At 40.8% G+C, this 18,600-nt stretch overlaps 1 protein-coding gene across 1 annotated transcript in view; it reads right to left on the bottom strand.

The window, feature by feature from the left end:
• The window catches only part of LOC140480712 (sickle tail protein), a 694,958-nt gene that overhangs the window by 15,107 nt on the left and 661,251 nt on the right, over positions 1 to 18,600 (bottom strand). The window contains 1 exon segment of the mRNA XM_072575975.1: positions 13,398 to 13,541. Coding sequence (XP_072432076.1) covers positions 13,398 to 13,541 — 144 coding nt within the window.

Genomic DNA, 18,600 nt, shown 5'->3' with positions numbered 1-18,600 from the left:
GAGAGATTAAAGTACATGATGTTAGCTAAAAATCATATAACTTTAGTGCAGAATCTAGGAATTCCACTACTGAAGCTCAGGCACAAAAAGAAATCAAAATCTGAGGTCAAACCTTGCTGTGAGGTTAAAAATTACACCCACTTCCAAAAACTTAAATCAACAAGCACAGGGTACATATCACCAATTCAACAGCAGACTGCTCAACGTCAACAATGACCAAGTTTGTGAAAAGTTTAATTGCAAAGATAGCAGTTTTAAGTTTACTGAATACCAACAAAGTCTGCAAATGATGTCAGCTGTGGCTCAACTGGCAACACTCAGAAGACTGGCTTTAAGAATGAAGCTCCTATACAGCAAACTCAGTTTTCATTATTTGCAAGAGATAGAAGCAATGGACTTCCTGCAGATAACAAAAGATATCCCCCCAAGTTCTGCAAAAGACCAAAGCTGGTCAGATGAGACAATAGGAATTTCAAAAAAAAAAGGTGGCGGGGGGGGGGGGGGGGGGGGGCCTCGGGGTTTGGGGCCAACATCCTGAATACACAGATATGTGGGTAACAAATTAGCAAATAATGAGGACCTTAGCTATTGACAGATGACTATATTGTTGGAGGTCATTTCGTTCAATGAGATGTAAAACTGAGCCTCTGACTGTCCTTTCAAGTAGATGGAAAAAGCCCTGTGACTTTTATCTCTAGTATCCTCACTAGTATTTATTGGTTAACCAGCAACTCTAAAACAGATAAGGTGGCCATTACTGCATTGCTGTTTGGGAGCAGTTATGCCGATATTTACTGATGTGATTCCTGCAATACAACAACCCTTCAAAAGTACTTAAGCAAATGTATAGCACTTTGCAGTAACCTGATGTCACGATAAATACTTTATAAATGCATTTTTTCCCCAGAGATCAACTTCCAATTGGCAATTACTTTTAATAAAAACGGAATAGAACACAAGCTTTGGGAAGGTTCACTTCTACTGCAGAGAGTGTGTTGTTGAGACTATATCTGGAGTAGTGTGTAAGTTTTGGTCTCTTTATTGGGGAAAAATAAAACTGCTTTAGAAGAAGTTCAGAGAAGGCTCACTCGGATTGTTTCTGTGATGAAGGGTTTACATTTAGAAAAGTTGAAACAGATTTGGCCAATATTTACTGGATGTGGCTGTTGATCTTATTGAAAACTAAAAGATCTTGAGGGTACTCGATAAAAGGTATCTTGGGAGGATGCTTCCTCTTGTTGGGCACATTAAAACAAGAGGACATAACATAAAAATGAAAGGTCTTACTCCAAAGTTAATTACATTTTGGAATTCTCTTCAGAAAGTATTGAAGGCTGTGTCTTTAAATAAATTCAAGGCAGAGTCAGATTTTTAATGGACAAGGGAGTCTATGTCTTTTGGGTGCAGACAGGAGAGAATGAACGGAAACCAAAACCAGACCAGCCATAATCTTATTGAATGGTGGAGCAGGCCTGTATCACCAAATTAACTACTCCCGTTCATACAATTTACAACAGACAATAGGGCAAATTTAGAGTTTGCCTCAAAACTACAATTTGTTTGAAAAAAACTGATATCACAGATTGGTGTAAAAGCTGTACAGGGCCCTGGTGAGACCACACCTGGAATACTGTGTGCAGTTCTGGTCTCCAAATTTGAGGAAAGACATTCTGGCTATTTTAGGTTCACTAGGTCAATTCCTGAAATGGCGGCTCTACCTTATGCTGAAAGACTGGAGCGACTGGGCTTGTATGCCCTTGAGTTTAGAAGACTGAGAGGGGATCTGATTTAGACATAAGATTATTAAAGGATTGGACACTTTGGAGGCAGGAAACATGTTTCCGCTGATGGGTGAGTGCCGAACCAGAGGACACAGCTTAAAAATACCGGGTAGACCATTTAGGACAGAGATGAGAAGAAACTTCTTCACCCAGAGTGTGGTGGCTGTGTTGAATGCTCTGCCCTAGAGGGCAGTGGAGGCCCAGTCTCTGGATTCATTTAAGGAGGAGGAGTTGGATAGAGCTCTCAAGGATAGTGGAATCAAGGGTTATGGAAATAAGGCAGGAACAGGATACTGATTGAGGATGATCAGCCATGATCATAATCAATGGTGGTGCAGGCTCAAAGGGCAGAATGGCCTACTCCTGCACCTATTGTCTAAAAAAGGTTACTAAACAGGCAGGTTCTTCCTTTCATTCGTAGGATGTAGGCATTGCTGGCTGGGCCAGCATTTATCACCCATCCCTAGTTGGGCTTGAGGTGGTGGTGATGAGCTATCTTCTAGAACCATTGCAGCTCATGACTGTTGTGGGTTGGAAGGGAGAAAGTTACCATTTATAGAATACACCAAGTTGCTGAACTAAGTACCAAACAATGTTAAATTCATGTAGGACAGCTAAGTGGGTCACCTTCTTACAACAGATTTGTATACAAATAGAATTTATGCATTAAGTGTTACATTCAGAACGTCACAAATTCTGTTAAACATTTTATTTTTTATGGTACAAACTGTACATAGGTGCAAAATGAGATACTTGGCAACAATATTGAATAACAGTCTCTATAGTGAGGTATCCCTTTTTGGCAACAAATAGAAATCATTCCACAATGAACCAGAGTTGAATCATTCATAATACTTCAAGCTTTTAGTGTCACAGACATTTGTAAATATTGTCTAATCTGTAAATGTTTGCAGTTATTCTAAATCAGCATACCCTCTGACTCATCTTGATCAACATATGGGATCACATTGAAAAGCACTGGACATAGGTTCGCTAACATCTCTCCCAAGCTGACCCCATTGCTATGGGACCTGGAGAGTCCTCTTTGAATTCCACGTTTACACATTCTATAGTATTTTCTACACAGGTAACAATTTAGCTTTAGATTTAGATTTTTTTTTAAAAAATCACTTTACAAATTGAAATATAGATTAAATTTGTTCAGAATCATTCTTTTAGAAATGAATAAGATTTCTGAAGTCCACTATTAACACATGTTGTTACCACATCTGATCAGGATACAAAAAGGTGTTTCCCTCTCCCTCACCCCTCACTTCATACCCATTGCCTGTAGCTCAAAAATTCCTCAAGTGCACAGATTGCCTTCTGTACAGGACTTTTGTAAGCTTTTTAAGTTCAATAAAGAGAATTAAAGTTTTTTTTTATATAAGCAGCAGAGAATTAACTGCAACAAGTGTAGAGTCAGAGTCATACAGCACTGAAACAGACCCTTTGGTCCAACCAGTCCATGCCAACCAGAATCCCAAACTAAACAAGTCCCACTTGCCTGTGCTTGGCCCATGTCCCTCCAAATATTTCTTATTCATGTCTTTTAAACATTGCAACTATACCCACATCCACCATTTCCTCTAAGTTCATTCCACATACAAACCACAGCATAAAAACAAGATTGCCACTTACGTCCTTTTTTAAAGCTTTCTCCTCTCACACATGCCCCCTAGTCTTGAAACACTCCAACCTAAGGAAAAGACACCTGCCATTAACCATCAACCTCATGATTTTATAAAAGGTGACCACTCAATCTCCTACGCTCCAGTGAAAAATGTCCCAGCCTATCCAGCGTTTGCCCATAACTCAAACCCTCCATTCCCAGCAACGTCCTGGTAAAATCTCTTCTGAACCCTCTCCAGCTTAACAATATCCTTCCCATAACAGAATGACCAGAACTGGACACCGTACTCCAGAAGAGGCCTGACTAACACCCTCTACAACCTCGACACAATAACCCAACTCCTATACTCTAAAGGTCTGAGCAGTGAAGGCAAGCATGCTAAAACACCTTCTTTAACACACTGTGTACATGTGATACAAACTTTAAAGAATTATGTACCTGAACCCCTAGGTCTCTGTCCTACAAAATTACCCAAGGCAATACTTTTAAGTGTACAAATCCTCCATTTTTGTGTTTTACCAAAATGTATTACATCACATTTACTCAAATTAAAATCCATCTGTTACTCTTCAGCCTAGTGATCCAATTGATTAAGATGTCTTAGTAATCTTCGAAAACTTACTTCAATATCCACTACCATCAACCTTGGTGTCATCCACAAACTTAATAACCACGCCTCCTATATTTTCATCTGAATCATTTACATAAATGACAAACAACAGTCGATCCGGTACTGATCCCAGTGAAACACCACTAGTCACAGGCCTCTAGTCTGAAAAACAACCCTCCAAGGCCATGAAATGACCTTGGTAAGTAGGGTTAAAGAGAATACCAAGGCATTCTATAGATACATTAAAAACAAGAGGATAACTAGGGGGAAGGTAGGACTACTCAAATGTAAAGGAGAGAACTTGTGCTTGGAGGCAGAGGACGTGGGTGAGATTCTAAAGGAGTACTTTGCATCGGTATTCACCCTGGAGAAAGACATGGAGGATTGTGAGATGTGTGTGGAGCATGCTAATATGCTTCGTAGATTAAGAAAAGAGGTATTGGCTCTCTTGAAGAGCATTAAAGGTGGATGAGTCCACACAGCCCAATGGTAACTCCCCCAGGCTCTTGAGAGAGGCAGGAGTGGAGTTTGCTGGGGTTTTGACCAAGATCTTTATATCCTCATTAACCACTGGAGGGGTCCTGGAGGACTGGCAAGTAGGTAATGTTGTACCTCTGTTCAAGGAGGGAAATAGGATAATCCAGGAAACTACAGACTAGTGATCAGTGGTTGGGAAGCTATTTGAGAGGATTCTTAGGCATAGGATTTATGCGCATTTGGAAAAGCATGGCCTAATTAGAGAGAGAGTCAGCATGGCTTTGTGCAGGTCAGGTCATGTCATGTCCTACTAACTTGACTGTCACCTCCTCGAAAAATTCAAAGGTGATCAATGAGGGTAGAGCGGTGGATGTTGTCTACATGGAGTTTAGTAAGGCTTTCAACAAGGTCCCTCATGGTAGGCTCAGCACAAGATTAAGATGCATGGGATCCACATTTTGGCTGCGTAGATTCAGAATTGGCTTGCCCATAGAAGGCAGAAGGTTGTGGTGGGTGTTATTCAGGCTGGAGGTGAGAGACTAGTGGTGTCCCACAAGGATACATACTGGGACTTCTGCTGTTTGTGATATACATAAATGATTTAGATGAAAATGTCGATGGGTGGGTTAGTAAGTTTGGTAAAAACAATGACTGCAGATGCTTGAAACCAGATTCTGGATTAGTGGTGCTGGAAGAGCACAGCAGTTTAGGCAGCATCCAGGGTTTGTAAGTTTGCAGATGACACAAAAATCGGTGGAGTTGTGGATAGTGTAGTAGGTTCTCAAAAGGATACCACGGGATATAGATCAGTTGCAGATATGGGCAGGTATTGAGGTGCTACACTTTTGGGAGATCAAATATCAAGGAAATGTATACAATTAATGGCAGGACTCTGAACCTCATTGATGTGCAGAAGGATCTTGCGGTTGAAGTCCATAGCTCCCAGATAGCAACCACACAAGTAGATAGAGGATAGTAAAGAAGGCATAAGGCATGCTTGCCTTTATTGGTCGGGGAATTGAGTACAAGAGTGAGGATGTCATGTAGCAGCTTTAGGAGACATTGGTTAGTCCACACTTGGGGTACTGCATTCAATTCTAGTCACTACATTATAGGAAGGATATGGACGCTTTGGAGGGGGTGCAGACGTGGTTTAGCAGGATGCTATCTGGAGTAGAGGGTATGAGCTATAAGGAGAGGCTAGAAAAACTTGGGCTGGTTTCGTTTGAGCGGTGGAGTCTGAGGGCGGGGGGGGAACTTGATAAAAGTCCATAGAATTATGAGAAACATAGATAGGATGGACAGTCAGAATAATCTTTTTTTAAAACTGGAGTTGAAATGTCAAATGCATTTAAAGGTTAGCAAGGAAAATTCAAAGGAGACGCAAGGTGCACTTTTTTTTCCACACAGGGTCTGATAAGACTCTGGAATGCATTGTCAGGGTGGTGATGGAGGTAGATACATTAAAGGACTTTTAAATAAGCACATGAATATGCAAGAAATGGAGATATGGATCAAGGGCAGGCAGAAGGAATGTGTTTCATTTGGCGTCATGTTCAGCACAGCATTGATGAGTGAAAGGCCCCTTCCTGTGCTGTACACTTCTATGTTCTACATTCTATCACACGGTCTGATTTTGATTTGGAGATGCCGGTGTTGGACGAGGGTGTACAAAGCGACGCTCCAAAAGCTAGTGTGCTTCCAATTAAACCTGTTGGACTATAACCTGGTGTTGTGTGATTTTTAACTTTGTCTGATTTTGTTAAGCCAATTCTTTATCCAATTAGCAAGCTCACCCTGAATCCCATGTGATCTAACTTTACTAATTAGTCTACCAATTAGTCATAGGCTTTAGTAAAGTTCAAGTAAACAATGTCTACCGCTCTGACCTCAAATCTTCTTGGATAAGTGGGAGGGCAAAAAATGCTAGTTTTTAAAAAATAATTTGGAGAGGCACAACAGCTCAGTGGTCAGCACTGCTGCCTCACAGCACCAGGGACTCTGGTTCAATTCCACCCTTAGGTGACTAAACGTATGGAGTTTACACATTCTGTGTCTGCATGGATTTCCTCCGGTTGTGCCAGTTTCCTCCCACAGTCCAAAGATGTGCAGGTTTGATGGATTGGCCATGCTAAATTGCCCATAGTGCCCTAGGTGAGTTAGCCATGAAAAAATGCAGCAGTAGAGGGATGGATCTGGGGTGGGATGCCCTTTAGAGGATTGGTGTGGACTCGATGGGCTGAATGGCCTGCTTCCATACTGTAGAGATTCTATGATTTCTATGAAAGCAGAAAATAGCACTGCAGATGTATGGCCTCATTTGTGCCACAAAAGGCAGATCCATTTCTGTATAGTTCAGGCTTTATGACAGTGCAAAATGTTAACTATGTGGATTGTTTGAATGACACGGTCTTGTGAAAGTGAAGTTTTCCAAAAACTGTATCTTCAAACAGGTTAGGTAAATTTAAATTGTTGTGCATTGTCCTTTGTCTAATTCTTCCATATGTAATATTATACCAAGCTTCAAGTGCTAGTAGTTTGCAGACCAATCTTCTAAGACAATGTAAATTTATATTAGTGAACACAAATTCAATATTCAGAGAAAAAAAATGAAAATTGAATTTAATACAAATAAAAATACCAACACAAAGCATAAGAAATGCAAATCTGACACACAAATCAGGAAAGCATTAGAAGTCATAACATAGATTACAATCATACTGCACTGCATTTGGTGGAATTTCTAGAGAGGTTCCATCTAGGATTACAGTATTCTAGTAAATAGCTACACTTCCCTTTGTGACAGGTTTACTGCAGAAGTTTTTTTCCCCCAGCTGCCTGTGAGCACTTTAAATCAGTCTTGACAACACTTTTCACCAAAATGATACTATTTGAAAGGAAGGATTTTACTTTTAAGACAACGTGAATACAAAGGCTCCATTATCTTTGTTCATCCATCGAATTGTTGGAATCAAAGTCTGCACAGCTTCCAGTCAGTGATACTTTTGTCCAAGTGTTTTGCTTTGCATTTTGAATGACAGCCATTTTTATAACATCTTTTCTCCAATTTTTATATTTTGAAATAATTATATTTGTCTGTAGTTCATTTTTTGCTCCAGTTTGATGATCATATTATTAACCTCTGAATCGACAAGATCACTGGGTTATAGCTGCCTAACCTGTTTCTGGGCATCATCCAAAGCGACTTCAATATCAGTGCTCACTCCCTGTGGGCAAAGAATCTTTGTCTACTCAATGCCATCAAAAAGCACAGCTTCCTGGAAGAAATCCAAATCTGTGGAGATACTGGCACTCTCCCGTTAGAGTACCTGTGCATTTTAGATTAGATTAGATTCCTACAGTGTGGAAACAGATCCTTCGCCCCAACGAGTCCACACTGACCCTCTGAAGAGCAACCCATACGGACTAATTCCTCTCTAACTAATGCACCGAATACTACTGACTTGCGTTTCTTGCCATTTCTAACTCCCCTGGCTTCTGGTCATCTTGACAATTTGTCAACTATATAAATTGGTTTCAGTGACTTTTTTTCAAATATACATAATATGTTTCAACAGTTCATAAATTCAACCTTCATATAAAAAAATATTTTGCCAGAAGCAAGGCGTGGGCTCTCATGTCACAAATTGGCAGGTTATACAACAAAACAAACTCTCACTGATCAAGAATATCATTTTTCAAAGCTCTCAAAGGCATCATTGCATAACCTGCATTTAAATTGTTTTTCAAAAGATATTTCTATATCCGCAAATTGGTAAAATAATTATTTTAATTAAGTAGGAGTTGAAAACCCTCTTTAATGACTTATTTTAGAACATTTAAGTGAGAATTTTGCAGTGAGGGTGAACTCCCCACACAGCCTGTGCAGACTTGCTTCTCAGTCTTACAAGAAACTTTTTATCACATCACTCACTGTTTTTGATTTTGGGATGGAATCAGAAATAAAATGCATTTGTGTATGTTCTAACCATAAATCCCAGTGTTGCTAAGTACTTCAAAAGGCATTAATAATGTGTATTGTTTGATATCTTCATCATATGTAGAAACGAGCAGCACAATGCTAATGAAATGCTACCAAGTCATTTATTAGATTAACTCAACCATAAGCATTCATTCCAGCTTCTTCATACACAGTGCAAAATAGCCAGTTGAGACTTTATTCACACCACAATTTGGCTTTCTTTACAAAAGCATTCTGTACCTAGTACACTCAGACAGACAGGCATAACAATTTTGCCATCAAAGTAAAGAAAGGGATACAACACAACAGGTGCTGCAAACTTCTTATTCACATCAGCCAATACACCAAAGACCCACTGCAGGTAAATTGGGCTGACAGGCATTTCACAATACAGCATTCAAATGGAGGTCCCAGCTTGCCTTGTCATGTTAAGCAGCAAACAGCACTTGTCAAGTAAATCGCAGCACATGTGCCAGGAAGAATAACGTGCAATAAAAAAGTTTGTGAAAACATCCATGAATAATTCATAATGATGTTGCATCAAGTGTGATCAAGTAACCAGCTGACAAACAAGTTCTGATGTGGACATCCTTTCAAACACATAGCTAATACAATTCCCCCACTCTAAAGTTAGACTGTACCAAAACTACTCAATGTACTGACATTTCTTTGGAAGCACATTTAAACAGCACAATTCATCATTCACAAGCAGTTTGCTTTTCTCAAACTATCAGCACGGTGTCTGACTGAACAAAGGAAGATACATTAATAAAAATTTGTAACTGAGGAATAACCAGTTTTTTTAAAAAAAGTAATGTCTGTAAGTGAACATACTAGTTGGACTGGAGCTCCATTTTGAAATATACAAGACCAATCAGCTCACTAATGTCTCTTTTACAGGTTTCAGGGTTTCTTCTCTCTTCTGGGAAAATGGAGCAGTTACAAAAGCTTTTCTTTTCCCTTTCCCATTCCCATATTTTATCATTGCTAAAACCTTACTAATGCCGATTTTCATTATTGTTCTGTCTATATTAGAAGATGGTTCTTTGAAACAGGCATACAGGATTTACAAGTTCAGGTCAGAAGCAAGGAAGTTACAATAAATGTTTTGTATAACACTTTCAGCCTCAAATCGGCAGATTTTTTCTGACTCTGGGCATCAGTTGTTTGAAAGGGTGAGGAGGCTTTGGGAAGTGTTCAGAAAGATTGATGGGAATGAAAGAAGGGATGAGGGTGTGGGTACACAGGAAAGGATGGGGCTATTATTTTTGAGGAAAGAAGGTTGAGACAAGATTTGACAGATGTTCAAATTAATGAGGGATCTAGGTGAATTACACAAAGATAAACTGTTCCCACTGTCAGAAGGATCATAAAGACAGTGGAAAATGACTTACGGTTAAGAACAACTTTTTTTAATGCACAGAATCATTAGGTTCCAGAATATACTGCCTGCAAGCAAGGTGGAGGCAGTGTCAACCATAATTATCAAAGAGGAATGGGATCAGTTCCTGAAAAGGAAATTGTTGCAGGGATATCAGGAAAGGGTGAGGGAGTAAGATTGAGGTGCTTGTGCTGATGACCATCTTAGACATGACAGGCCAATCAGTCTGCGTTGATGCTGTATCCCTTCAACAGTTCTACCTGACCTATTGTTTTGCTGCTAAATGTATGCTTTATATTGCAAAGAAAAAGTCAGCAATGATGGATTAATTGTGCCTCAAAGTAGCAAAGCAATCACACCAGCATAGAAAGTCAGCTTTCTAAATTCATAAACATGACCAAAGACCCTTACTTGATGTTAGTGAAAGATTATTTGCGGCCAGCCCATTAGTAACCTAACCCAAGATCCAAACTTGGCTGTCATCATGATTTGGAGATGCCGGTGTTGGACTGGGGTGAATTGAGCCCTCCACTACTACCTGAAGGAGCGACACTCCGAAAGCTAGTGTGCTTCCAATTAAACCTGTTGGACTATAACCTGGTGTTGTGTGATTTTTAACTTTGGCTGTCATCAGTAACTCATCAAAAGGGACCCCAGGAAGCTACCCCCTAATAGTTGTTTTGATGCCTTCAACAGCTCTGTTATTGGTTTATTAGATTGCTGGTTTGTCTCTATACAGAGACTGCTTGGTGCAATTCAATTTGATACTTTGGCTGTTTCTGATCCTGAAGTCTTTAAAATTATACAGGAGAATCAAAGCAAATTATACAGGAGAATTCATGGTAAAGCACAACATTCCAGGGGCCACATAGGACTCCATAAGTGTTCAAATTGATGCAGTTTAGCACTTAGTTGCCATTTATACACCCAGACAGCCGCTCTAATGTAAATGGCAATGAAATGTAGTGAATTACTGATGTGATCCCAAGAAGGTGATGTGCACATTTGGCAGCATTACCTCCTTCCTTTTCACAAAAGTGAGAAGAACAGGGTGTTAAAATGTTATGCCAACTATGTTTGTTAGTTGAGTCAGTTGAATAGTTTAACCTCCCGAACTAGCCTATCAATTTTATACCAGTTACCACTGAATCAAATTTGCGAGCCGAAAGCAAATACCATTTAAAAATAAGCATGCCCATGTAAACTTATTTCTACTGTATTCTCTTGTTTTCAGTTAACTCCATTGCAATGGATTTGATTGTTCATCTATACATCAGAATAATTTCCACCACACTATGACCTGAGACACGACTGCAAAATAAAAACATCAGCTGCTGAAATAGCAATGTTACTTTAAATCTTCTAAAGACCCATCATGAAATGATTTTATGCATAAATACAATGACAATGTTTCTCATTTTATAAATTTTAGGATAAGTTACTTTTGTTTTGCCCCTTTGATCTCCTCCATGGACCAACTGAGATCGATCACTTCTCAGCCTGTTGTCAATGCTATTCCCAAACTCAAAGCAACCTTCTCCAATTTTTTTTAGCACTCTTTATTCCACGTTCTGTCTCTTCTATCAGGTGCAGTCCACAATGCTAGAACTGACCCTGGGAATTTGAAAACTTTCTGTCTAGCTTTGGATTTCGATTATGCAGCATCAGATTAGAACATAATAGCGCAGAACAGGGCCTTCGGCCAATCTGCAAAACCAATCTAAAAAGCCCACCTAGCCTACACTATTCCATTGTCATCTATATGCCTTTCCGATGACCATTTAAATGTCCTTAAAGCTGGCGAGTCTACTACTGTTGGAGACAGGGCATTTCGTGCCCTTACTACTCAGAGTAAAGAAACTACCACTGATATCTGTCCAATATCTATCACCCCTCAATTTAAAGCTAAGTGCCCTTGTGCTAGCCATCGCCATCCGAGGAAAAAGGCTCTCACGGTCCACCATATTTAATTCTCTGATCATCTTATATCCCTCTATTAAGTCACCTCTTAACCCTCTAACGAAAACAGCCTCAAGTCCCTCAGCCTTTCCTCATAAGACCTTCCCTCCATACCAGGCAACATCCTGGTAAATTGTCTCTACACCCTTTCCAAAGCTTCCACATCCTTCCTATAATGCGGTGACCAGAACTGTCTGAAATAATCAGAGTGTAGCTGCACCAGAGTTTTGTACAGCTGCAACATGACCTCATGGCTCCAAAAACTCAATCCCTCTACCAATAAAAGTTAACACACCATGCGCCTTCTTAACAACCATATCAACCTGGGCTGCAACTTTCAGGGATCTATGCACATGGACTCAGATCTCTCTGCTCATCCACACTACCAAGAATCTTACCATTAGCCCAGTACCCTGTATTCCTGTTGCTCCTTCCAAAGTGAATTACCACACTGTTCTATATTAAACTCCATTTGCCACCTCTCAGCCTAGCTGTGCAGCTTATCTAAATCCCTCTGGAGTCTGTAACATCCTTCAGCACTGTCCACAACTCCACCGACCTTAGTGCCATCTGCAAATTTACTAACCCATCCTTCTACGTCCACATCCAGGTCATTTATAAAAGATGACAAACAGTGGACCCAAAATAAATCCTTGCAATACACCACTAGTGAATGAACTCCAGGATGAAAATTTCGCATCAACCACCACCCTGTCTACTTTCGGTTAGCTGATTTCTGATCCAAACTGCTAAATCTCCCTCAACTCCCATGCCTCTGTATTTTCTGCAATAACCTTACCAAACGTTTTACTGAAATCCGTATACACAATTGCTTTAGCCTCATCCACTTGTTTGATCACCTTCTCTAAGGACTCGACAAGGTTTGAGAGGCATGACCTACCCTTCACAAAACTGTGTTAACTATCCATAATCAAGTTATTCCTTTCTAGATGATTATATATCCTCTAATAATCCTTTCCAAAACTTTGCCCACAACAGAAGTAAGGCTCACTGTTCTATAATTACCAGGGTTGTCTGTACTCCCCTTCTTGAACAAAGTGACATTTGCTGTCCTCCAGTCTTCTGGCATTATTCCTGTAGACAATTACAACATAAAGAGCAAAGCCAAAGGCTCTGCTAACTCCTCCGTAGCTTCCCAGACAATCTTAGGATAAATCCCATCTGACCCAGGGGACTTATCTATTTTCACACTTCCAGAATTGCTAACACGTCCTCCTTATGAAACCTCAATCCAGTCTAGTCTAATAGCCTGTATCTCAGTATTCTCCTCGACAACATTGTCTTTTTGCTGTGTGAATACTGACAAGAAAAATATTCTTTTAATGCCTCTCCTATCTCTTCAGACTCCTAGACTTACAGTAATGTTTTCTAGCCACTTGGTCTTATCATTAATGTCTGAATTATCCATAACCTCAGATTCATTATTTGCATTGCAAAAATACTGAGTACTCCAGGAAAAACTTTAAGCAATTTGACAACATCTGCACTGGTTTCTTAAACAGGTTACAAAAAGTTTTTGCACTGTTTTATTTCTACTGATAGTTATTATTTACCTGTAGTTCTGCCATTATCCGGTCTCCCTCATCCTCATCTTCCTTGACAGCAGAAGCTTCTACTGGGGCAGAAGTCAAAGCCAATTCTTTCACTTCCACAGGACTTCTTGGTGACTTCAGGGGTGCTGAACTATTCTCTTCAGGCTATCAAATAATAAAAATGACATTGTTCTATTGGAAATTGTCATATGCAACAATCTTACTCGGAGAATGACGGGTATGGAAAGTATCACACAGGTGCAGGAGGTGATGCTCTTCTGAAGTTAGACCTCAGGTACACAGTACTGCAGCAAGTTGCAGGAGCCTTTACTCTGCATCTAGCTCCACCCAACTCTGGATGTCTGAACTGGATGTGCTTACTCCAGTCCCTACATATCTTTGCCTAACAGCACAAAATTCACAGCGAAAAACAAAGAACGAACATTTCAAAATGAAAACTCTCTCAATTATTTTACACATTACCATATCTATGACAGTTCTATGGTACACTCCAAAAATTCAACAAATCTATATCCTGAACAAAACGCTGAAGTTAGAAAAAATGGTCCAGAAACAAAAAATACTAGAAAGAATCAGCAGATTTGGCAGCATCTGTGAAGAGAGAAAAACAGTGATCATTTCAGGTCAATGGCCCTATATCAGTAGGTTCTAGTGTTGGGTCATCAACCTGGAATACTCACTTGGTTTCTTTCTCCACGGATGCTGCCAAACATACATTACTACAGAGGATGCGACAAACATTAGTCATAGAGGTAGTCAATGTTACCCCATTGCTTAAAAAGGATAACAGGGATAACTGAAATTACAAGGCTTTGAGCCTCAGATCAGTGCTGAGAAACTATTGGAAAAGATTCTCAGGGACAAGATCTATATGTATTTTGAAGTGAATGGACTTATTAACAATAGACGGTATGGTTTTCTATGAGAGAGGTCATACCTCACGAACATGACCGTGTTTTTTGAGGTGACAACGAAGATGATTGATGAAGGAAAAGCAGTTGTTGTTTTCTACATGGACTTCAGTAAAGCCTTTGACAAGGTCCCTTATGGCAGACTGGTACAAAAGGTGAAGTCACATAGTATCGGGTTGAGCTGGCAAAATGGATACAGAACTGGCTTAGTCATAGGAGACAGTGTGTAGTGGTGGAAGGATGCTTTTTGGAATGGAGTGTTGTGACTAGTGGTGTCCCACAGGGGTCAGTCCTGGGACCTTTACTGTTCATGGTCTACATAAATGATTTGGAGGAAAACACAGTCTAATTAGTAAGTTTGCAGATTATACAAAGATTGAGGGAGTTGCAGATAGTAAAGAGGATTGTCAGAAGACATAGATCAGTTGGAGGCCTGGCCAGCAAAAACGGCAGGTGAAGTTTAATCCAGACAAATGTGAGGTGATGCATTTTGGAAGTTCCAGTACAGGTGGAAATTATACAGCGAATGGCAGAACCCTTAGAGTATTGATATGCAGAGGGAACAGGGTGTGCAGGTGTACAGATCATTAAAGGTGGCAGCATGGGTAGGTATGGTAGCAATAAAAGGCCTATGGCATGCTTGCCTTCATTGGCAGGGGCATTGAGAAGGATAGACAAGTTATGTTGCAGCTTCGTAGAACTTTAATCAGGCCATATTTTGAATATTGTGTACTGTTCTGGTCACCATACTACCAGAAGGAATGTGGATGCTTTGGAGAGGGTACACAGAAAGGTTTACCAGTATGTTGCCTGGTATGAGGGATTTTAGCTATGAAGGAAATGTTGAATTGACTGGGTTTGTTTTCACTGGAATGCAGGAGGTTGAGAAGCAAAAAGACGTGAGAGGCAAACAGTGCCTGGAATTCACCGTCACAGGTTGTGGTGGAAGCATACACAAAGGCAGCATTCAAGAAACACCTGGACAAAAACATGAATAGAAAAGGAAGAGAGGGATATGGATCCTGTAAGTGAAGACAGTTTTAGTATGGAAGGGCAAAATGTGTTGGGGCAGGCTTAGAGGACTGAAGGGCCTACTCCTTCGTTGGTAAATCAGGAAGGAGGGAGAGGGGAGATTGGTGAAATTATAAGTCAATAGGGAAGTGATACTGAGCAAACAATGGAAGTGCAAGCTGACAAAACTGGTGAATTGCAAGCCCTGGTCAGCCATCTGTTTTGCTTTGGCATTCCCACTGGGCAGTTCCCTGGAACCGGCCTTCTTATCCAGAGTTAATACTGTTTAATTTGATTATTTTAAAACTTGAAACATAACTCTTTTTCTCTCTTCAAGTTCAATGTATCTCTTCTTGGGATCCCAATCTGAAGAATCATGTTTGACTTGAAACATTAACTCTGGGATGGATTTTATAAGTAGTTTGGGCCAGGATCTGGAAAGGTTAGAATTAGGGTTAGCCACATAGTTAAACATAATTTGTCCTGGAAAATCTAACAGAGTTCTTTGATGAAGGTTAATATTTCAACCTTCTGAAAATCCCTGCCTTCAATGAAAGAAAACTAGCATCAACTCAGAAGATATGATTCAGCAACAAAACTAATCAGCCAATACATCAAGATGTGCATGAAAAAGATAATTTAATCTAATGAAGCGACATCTTGCCATGCTTCTGTTCAGCTAGGGATAGGAAAACCCAAAAAGATGTGCCCCAAATATGTAACCTGTTTATTAAGATGGCGGTGGAATAGGACACTCCAGCCAGAGCTTGTCTGCTCCACCCATTCTTTTTCTTTATTTTCTCCCTCTCTCCTCTCGGCCTCTGACACCCAGCCCCAGCTTCTGAAGCAGGCTCGGCAATTGGCAGCCCAAAACAGTGATCACAGCAAATGGAGCCGGTCCACTGGTGACCAGCGGCCTGAGTGGGAACACTGCAATCAGAGCAAGGAGGCCAGAGCCAGCAGTAGTCAGTAGTCAGACCATGTGGAGGCCTCCCATGTTGGTCTGCAGCAGAGAGACACTGATGTTTGTCTTTTTAATTTTGCTTCTTGTTTTTCTGATCTATATACTGTACTTATACTGCGTATAGCTGTAACATTTTTTTTTTCATTTTTCTATTCAGTAACTAAAGATTGTACCTAGGTACCTTTGTACCTAAGATGGTGACTTATAAACTTTTCACTGTACTATGAGTACGTGACAATAAAGCAAATTCAATTCAATTCATTACATTAACGTGGTGTACAAGGATTTCCAAGAGGCATTCGAGAAGGTGTCACAATACAGACTTGTGGGCAAAGTTTGAGCTAAAAAATTTGGAAAATGGAATTGGCTGAGTGGCAGGGAACAGTAGTGGTGAACAATTTTAGAATTTAAAATGTTTTTAAAGGAGTTCCCCAGAATTAATGTTAGGAATTCAGTTCTTCCTCATAATATATTAAAGAGACTAATGAACTTTCAAGAATTTGTGGATGACATTTGGGATGGCACGGTGGCTCAGTGGTTAGCACTGCTATCTCACAACACCAAAGATCTGGGTTCGATTCCAGCCTTGGGTGACTGTATGTATAGGGTTTGCATATTTGCCTTGTGTTTGGGTTTCCTCCCACAGGCCAAAGACATGCAGGTTAAGCAGATTGGCTATGCTAAATTGCCTACAGTATCTTGGATGTGCAGGCTGGCTGGATTAGAGTCATAGAGATGTACAGCATGGAAACAGACCCTTCGGTCCAACCCGTCCATGCCAACCAGATATCCCAACCCAATCTAGTCCCACCTGCCAGCACCCGGCCCATATCCCTCCAAACCCTTCCTATTCATATACCCATCCAAATGCCTCTTAAATGTTGCAATTGTACCAGCCTCCACCACTTCCTCTGGCAGCACATTCCATACACGTACCACCTCTGCGTGAAAAAGTTGCCCCTTAGGTCTATTTTATACCTTTCCCCTCTCACCCTAAACCTATGCCCTCTAGTTCTGGACTCCTCGCCCCCAGGGAAAAGACTTTGTCGATTTAACGTTCGTGAGAAGATTTGTAGCTCGGGTGCTCGTTGTTGTGGTTCTGTTCGCCGAGCTGGGAATTTGTGTTGCAGACGTTTCGTCCCCTGTCTAGGTGACATCCTCAGTGCTTGGGAGCCTCCTGTGAAGTGCTTCTGTGATGTTTCCTCCAGCATTTATAGTGATTCAGAGGTACGATACTTTGTCTCACTGTTTTTGTGTCTCTTCTGTCAGTCCATTGTTCCCGAGTGTGCGTTCTAGTGCTGCTAGGAACTCTGCTGTCTTGGCGTCCCTGTGGTTGTAGTCGAGTCCCTTGGCAGTATTGCTCTTTCCGTGTCTGTGAGCTGTCTATGGGAGAGGTTTCTAACCCAGGTGTGTGTTGGGACGTCCTCTCTGCTGTGTGTTAGTTTGGCCATTTTTTTCTTTTAGTGACGTTTTCTTGCGGTGTGTGGTCCTGTTCTGTACTATGGTGACGGCCTGTTCTATGGTCCGGGTCCATTCCTGATTGGTGGTTTTTGAAATTAAAGATTTTTGGCGTGCAATTTCTTGTCTGTATTTGTGAAGTCTGTTGTGACCGTCTGTAATCATTACCTGGATCATCCTGAATCCATTCTGTCTGGCTGTGTCCCTGGCTTGTGGGTTGTTGACTGGTGGTCTGTATCTGACATGGTGGAAGGATTCGATTCTTTCGGCATTCATGCAGGAACTGGAGTTGTTCGTATCACTACAAGTCACTATAAATGCTGGCGGAAACATCACAGAAGTGCTTCACAGGAGGCTCCCAAGCACCGAGGATATCACCTAGACAGGGGATGAAACGTCTGCAACACAAATTCCCAGCTCGGCAAACAGAACCACAACAACTTTGTCTATTTATCCTATTCATGCCCCTCAATTTTGTAAGTTAACCCCTCATCCTCCGACGCTCCAGGAAAAACAGCTCCAGCCTGTAGCTCAGATCCTCCAACCCTAGCAACATCCTTGTAAATCTTTTCTGAACCTTTTCAAGTTTCACAACAACATCTTTCCGATAGGAAGGAGACCAGAATTGTACGCAATATTCCAACAATGGTCTAACCAATGTCCTGTACAGCCACAACATGACGTCCTAACTCCTGTACTCAGTAGCCTGACCAATAAAGGAAAGCATACCAAACACCTTCTTCACTATCCTATCTACCTGTGACTCTACTTTCAAGGAGCTATGAACCTGCACTCCAAGGTCTCTTTGTTCAACAACACTCCCTAGAATTACCATTAAGTGTATAAGTCCTGCTAAGAT

Source organism: Chiloscyllium punctatum, chromosome 8, assembly GCF_047496795.1.
Source record: "Chiloscyllium punctatum isolate Juve2018m chromosome 8, sChiPun1.3, whole genome shotgun sequence".
Classification (NCBI taxonomy): Eukaryota; Metazoa; Chordata; class Chondrichthyes; order Orectolobiformes; family Hemiscylliidae; genus Chiloscyllium; species Chiloscyllium punctatum.
This window is presented reverse-complemented; position numbering and strand designations above follow the sequence as displayed.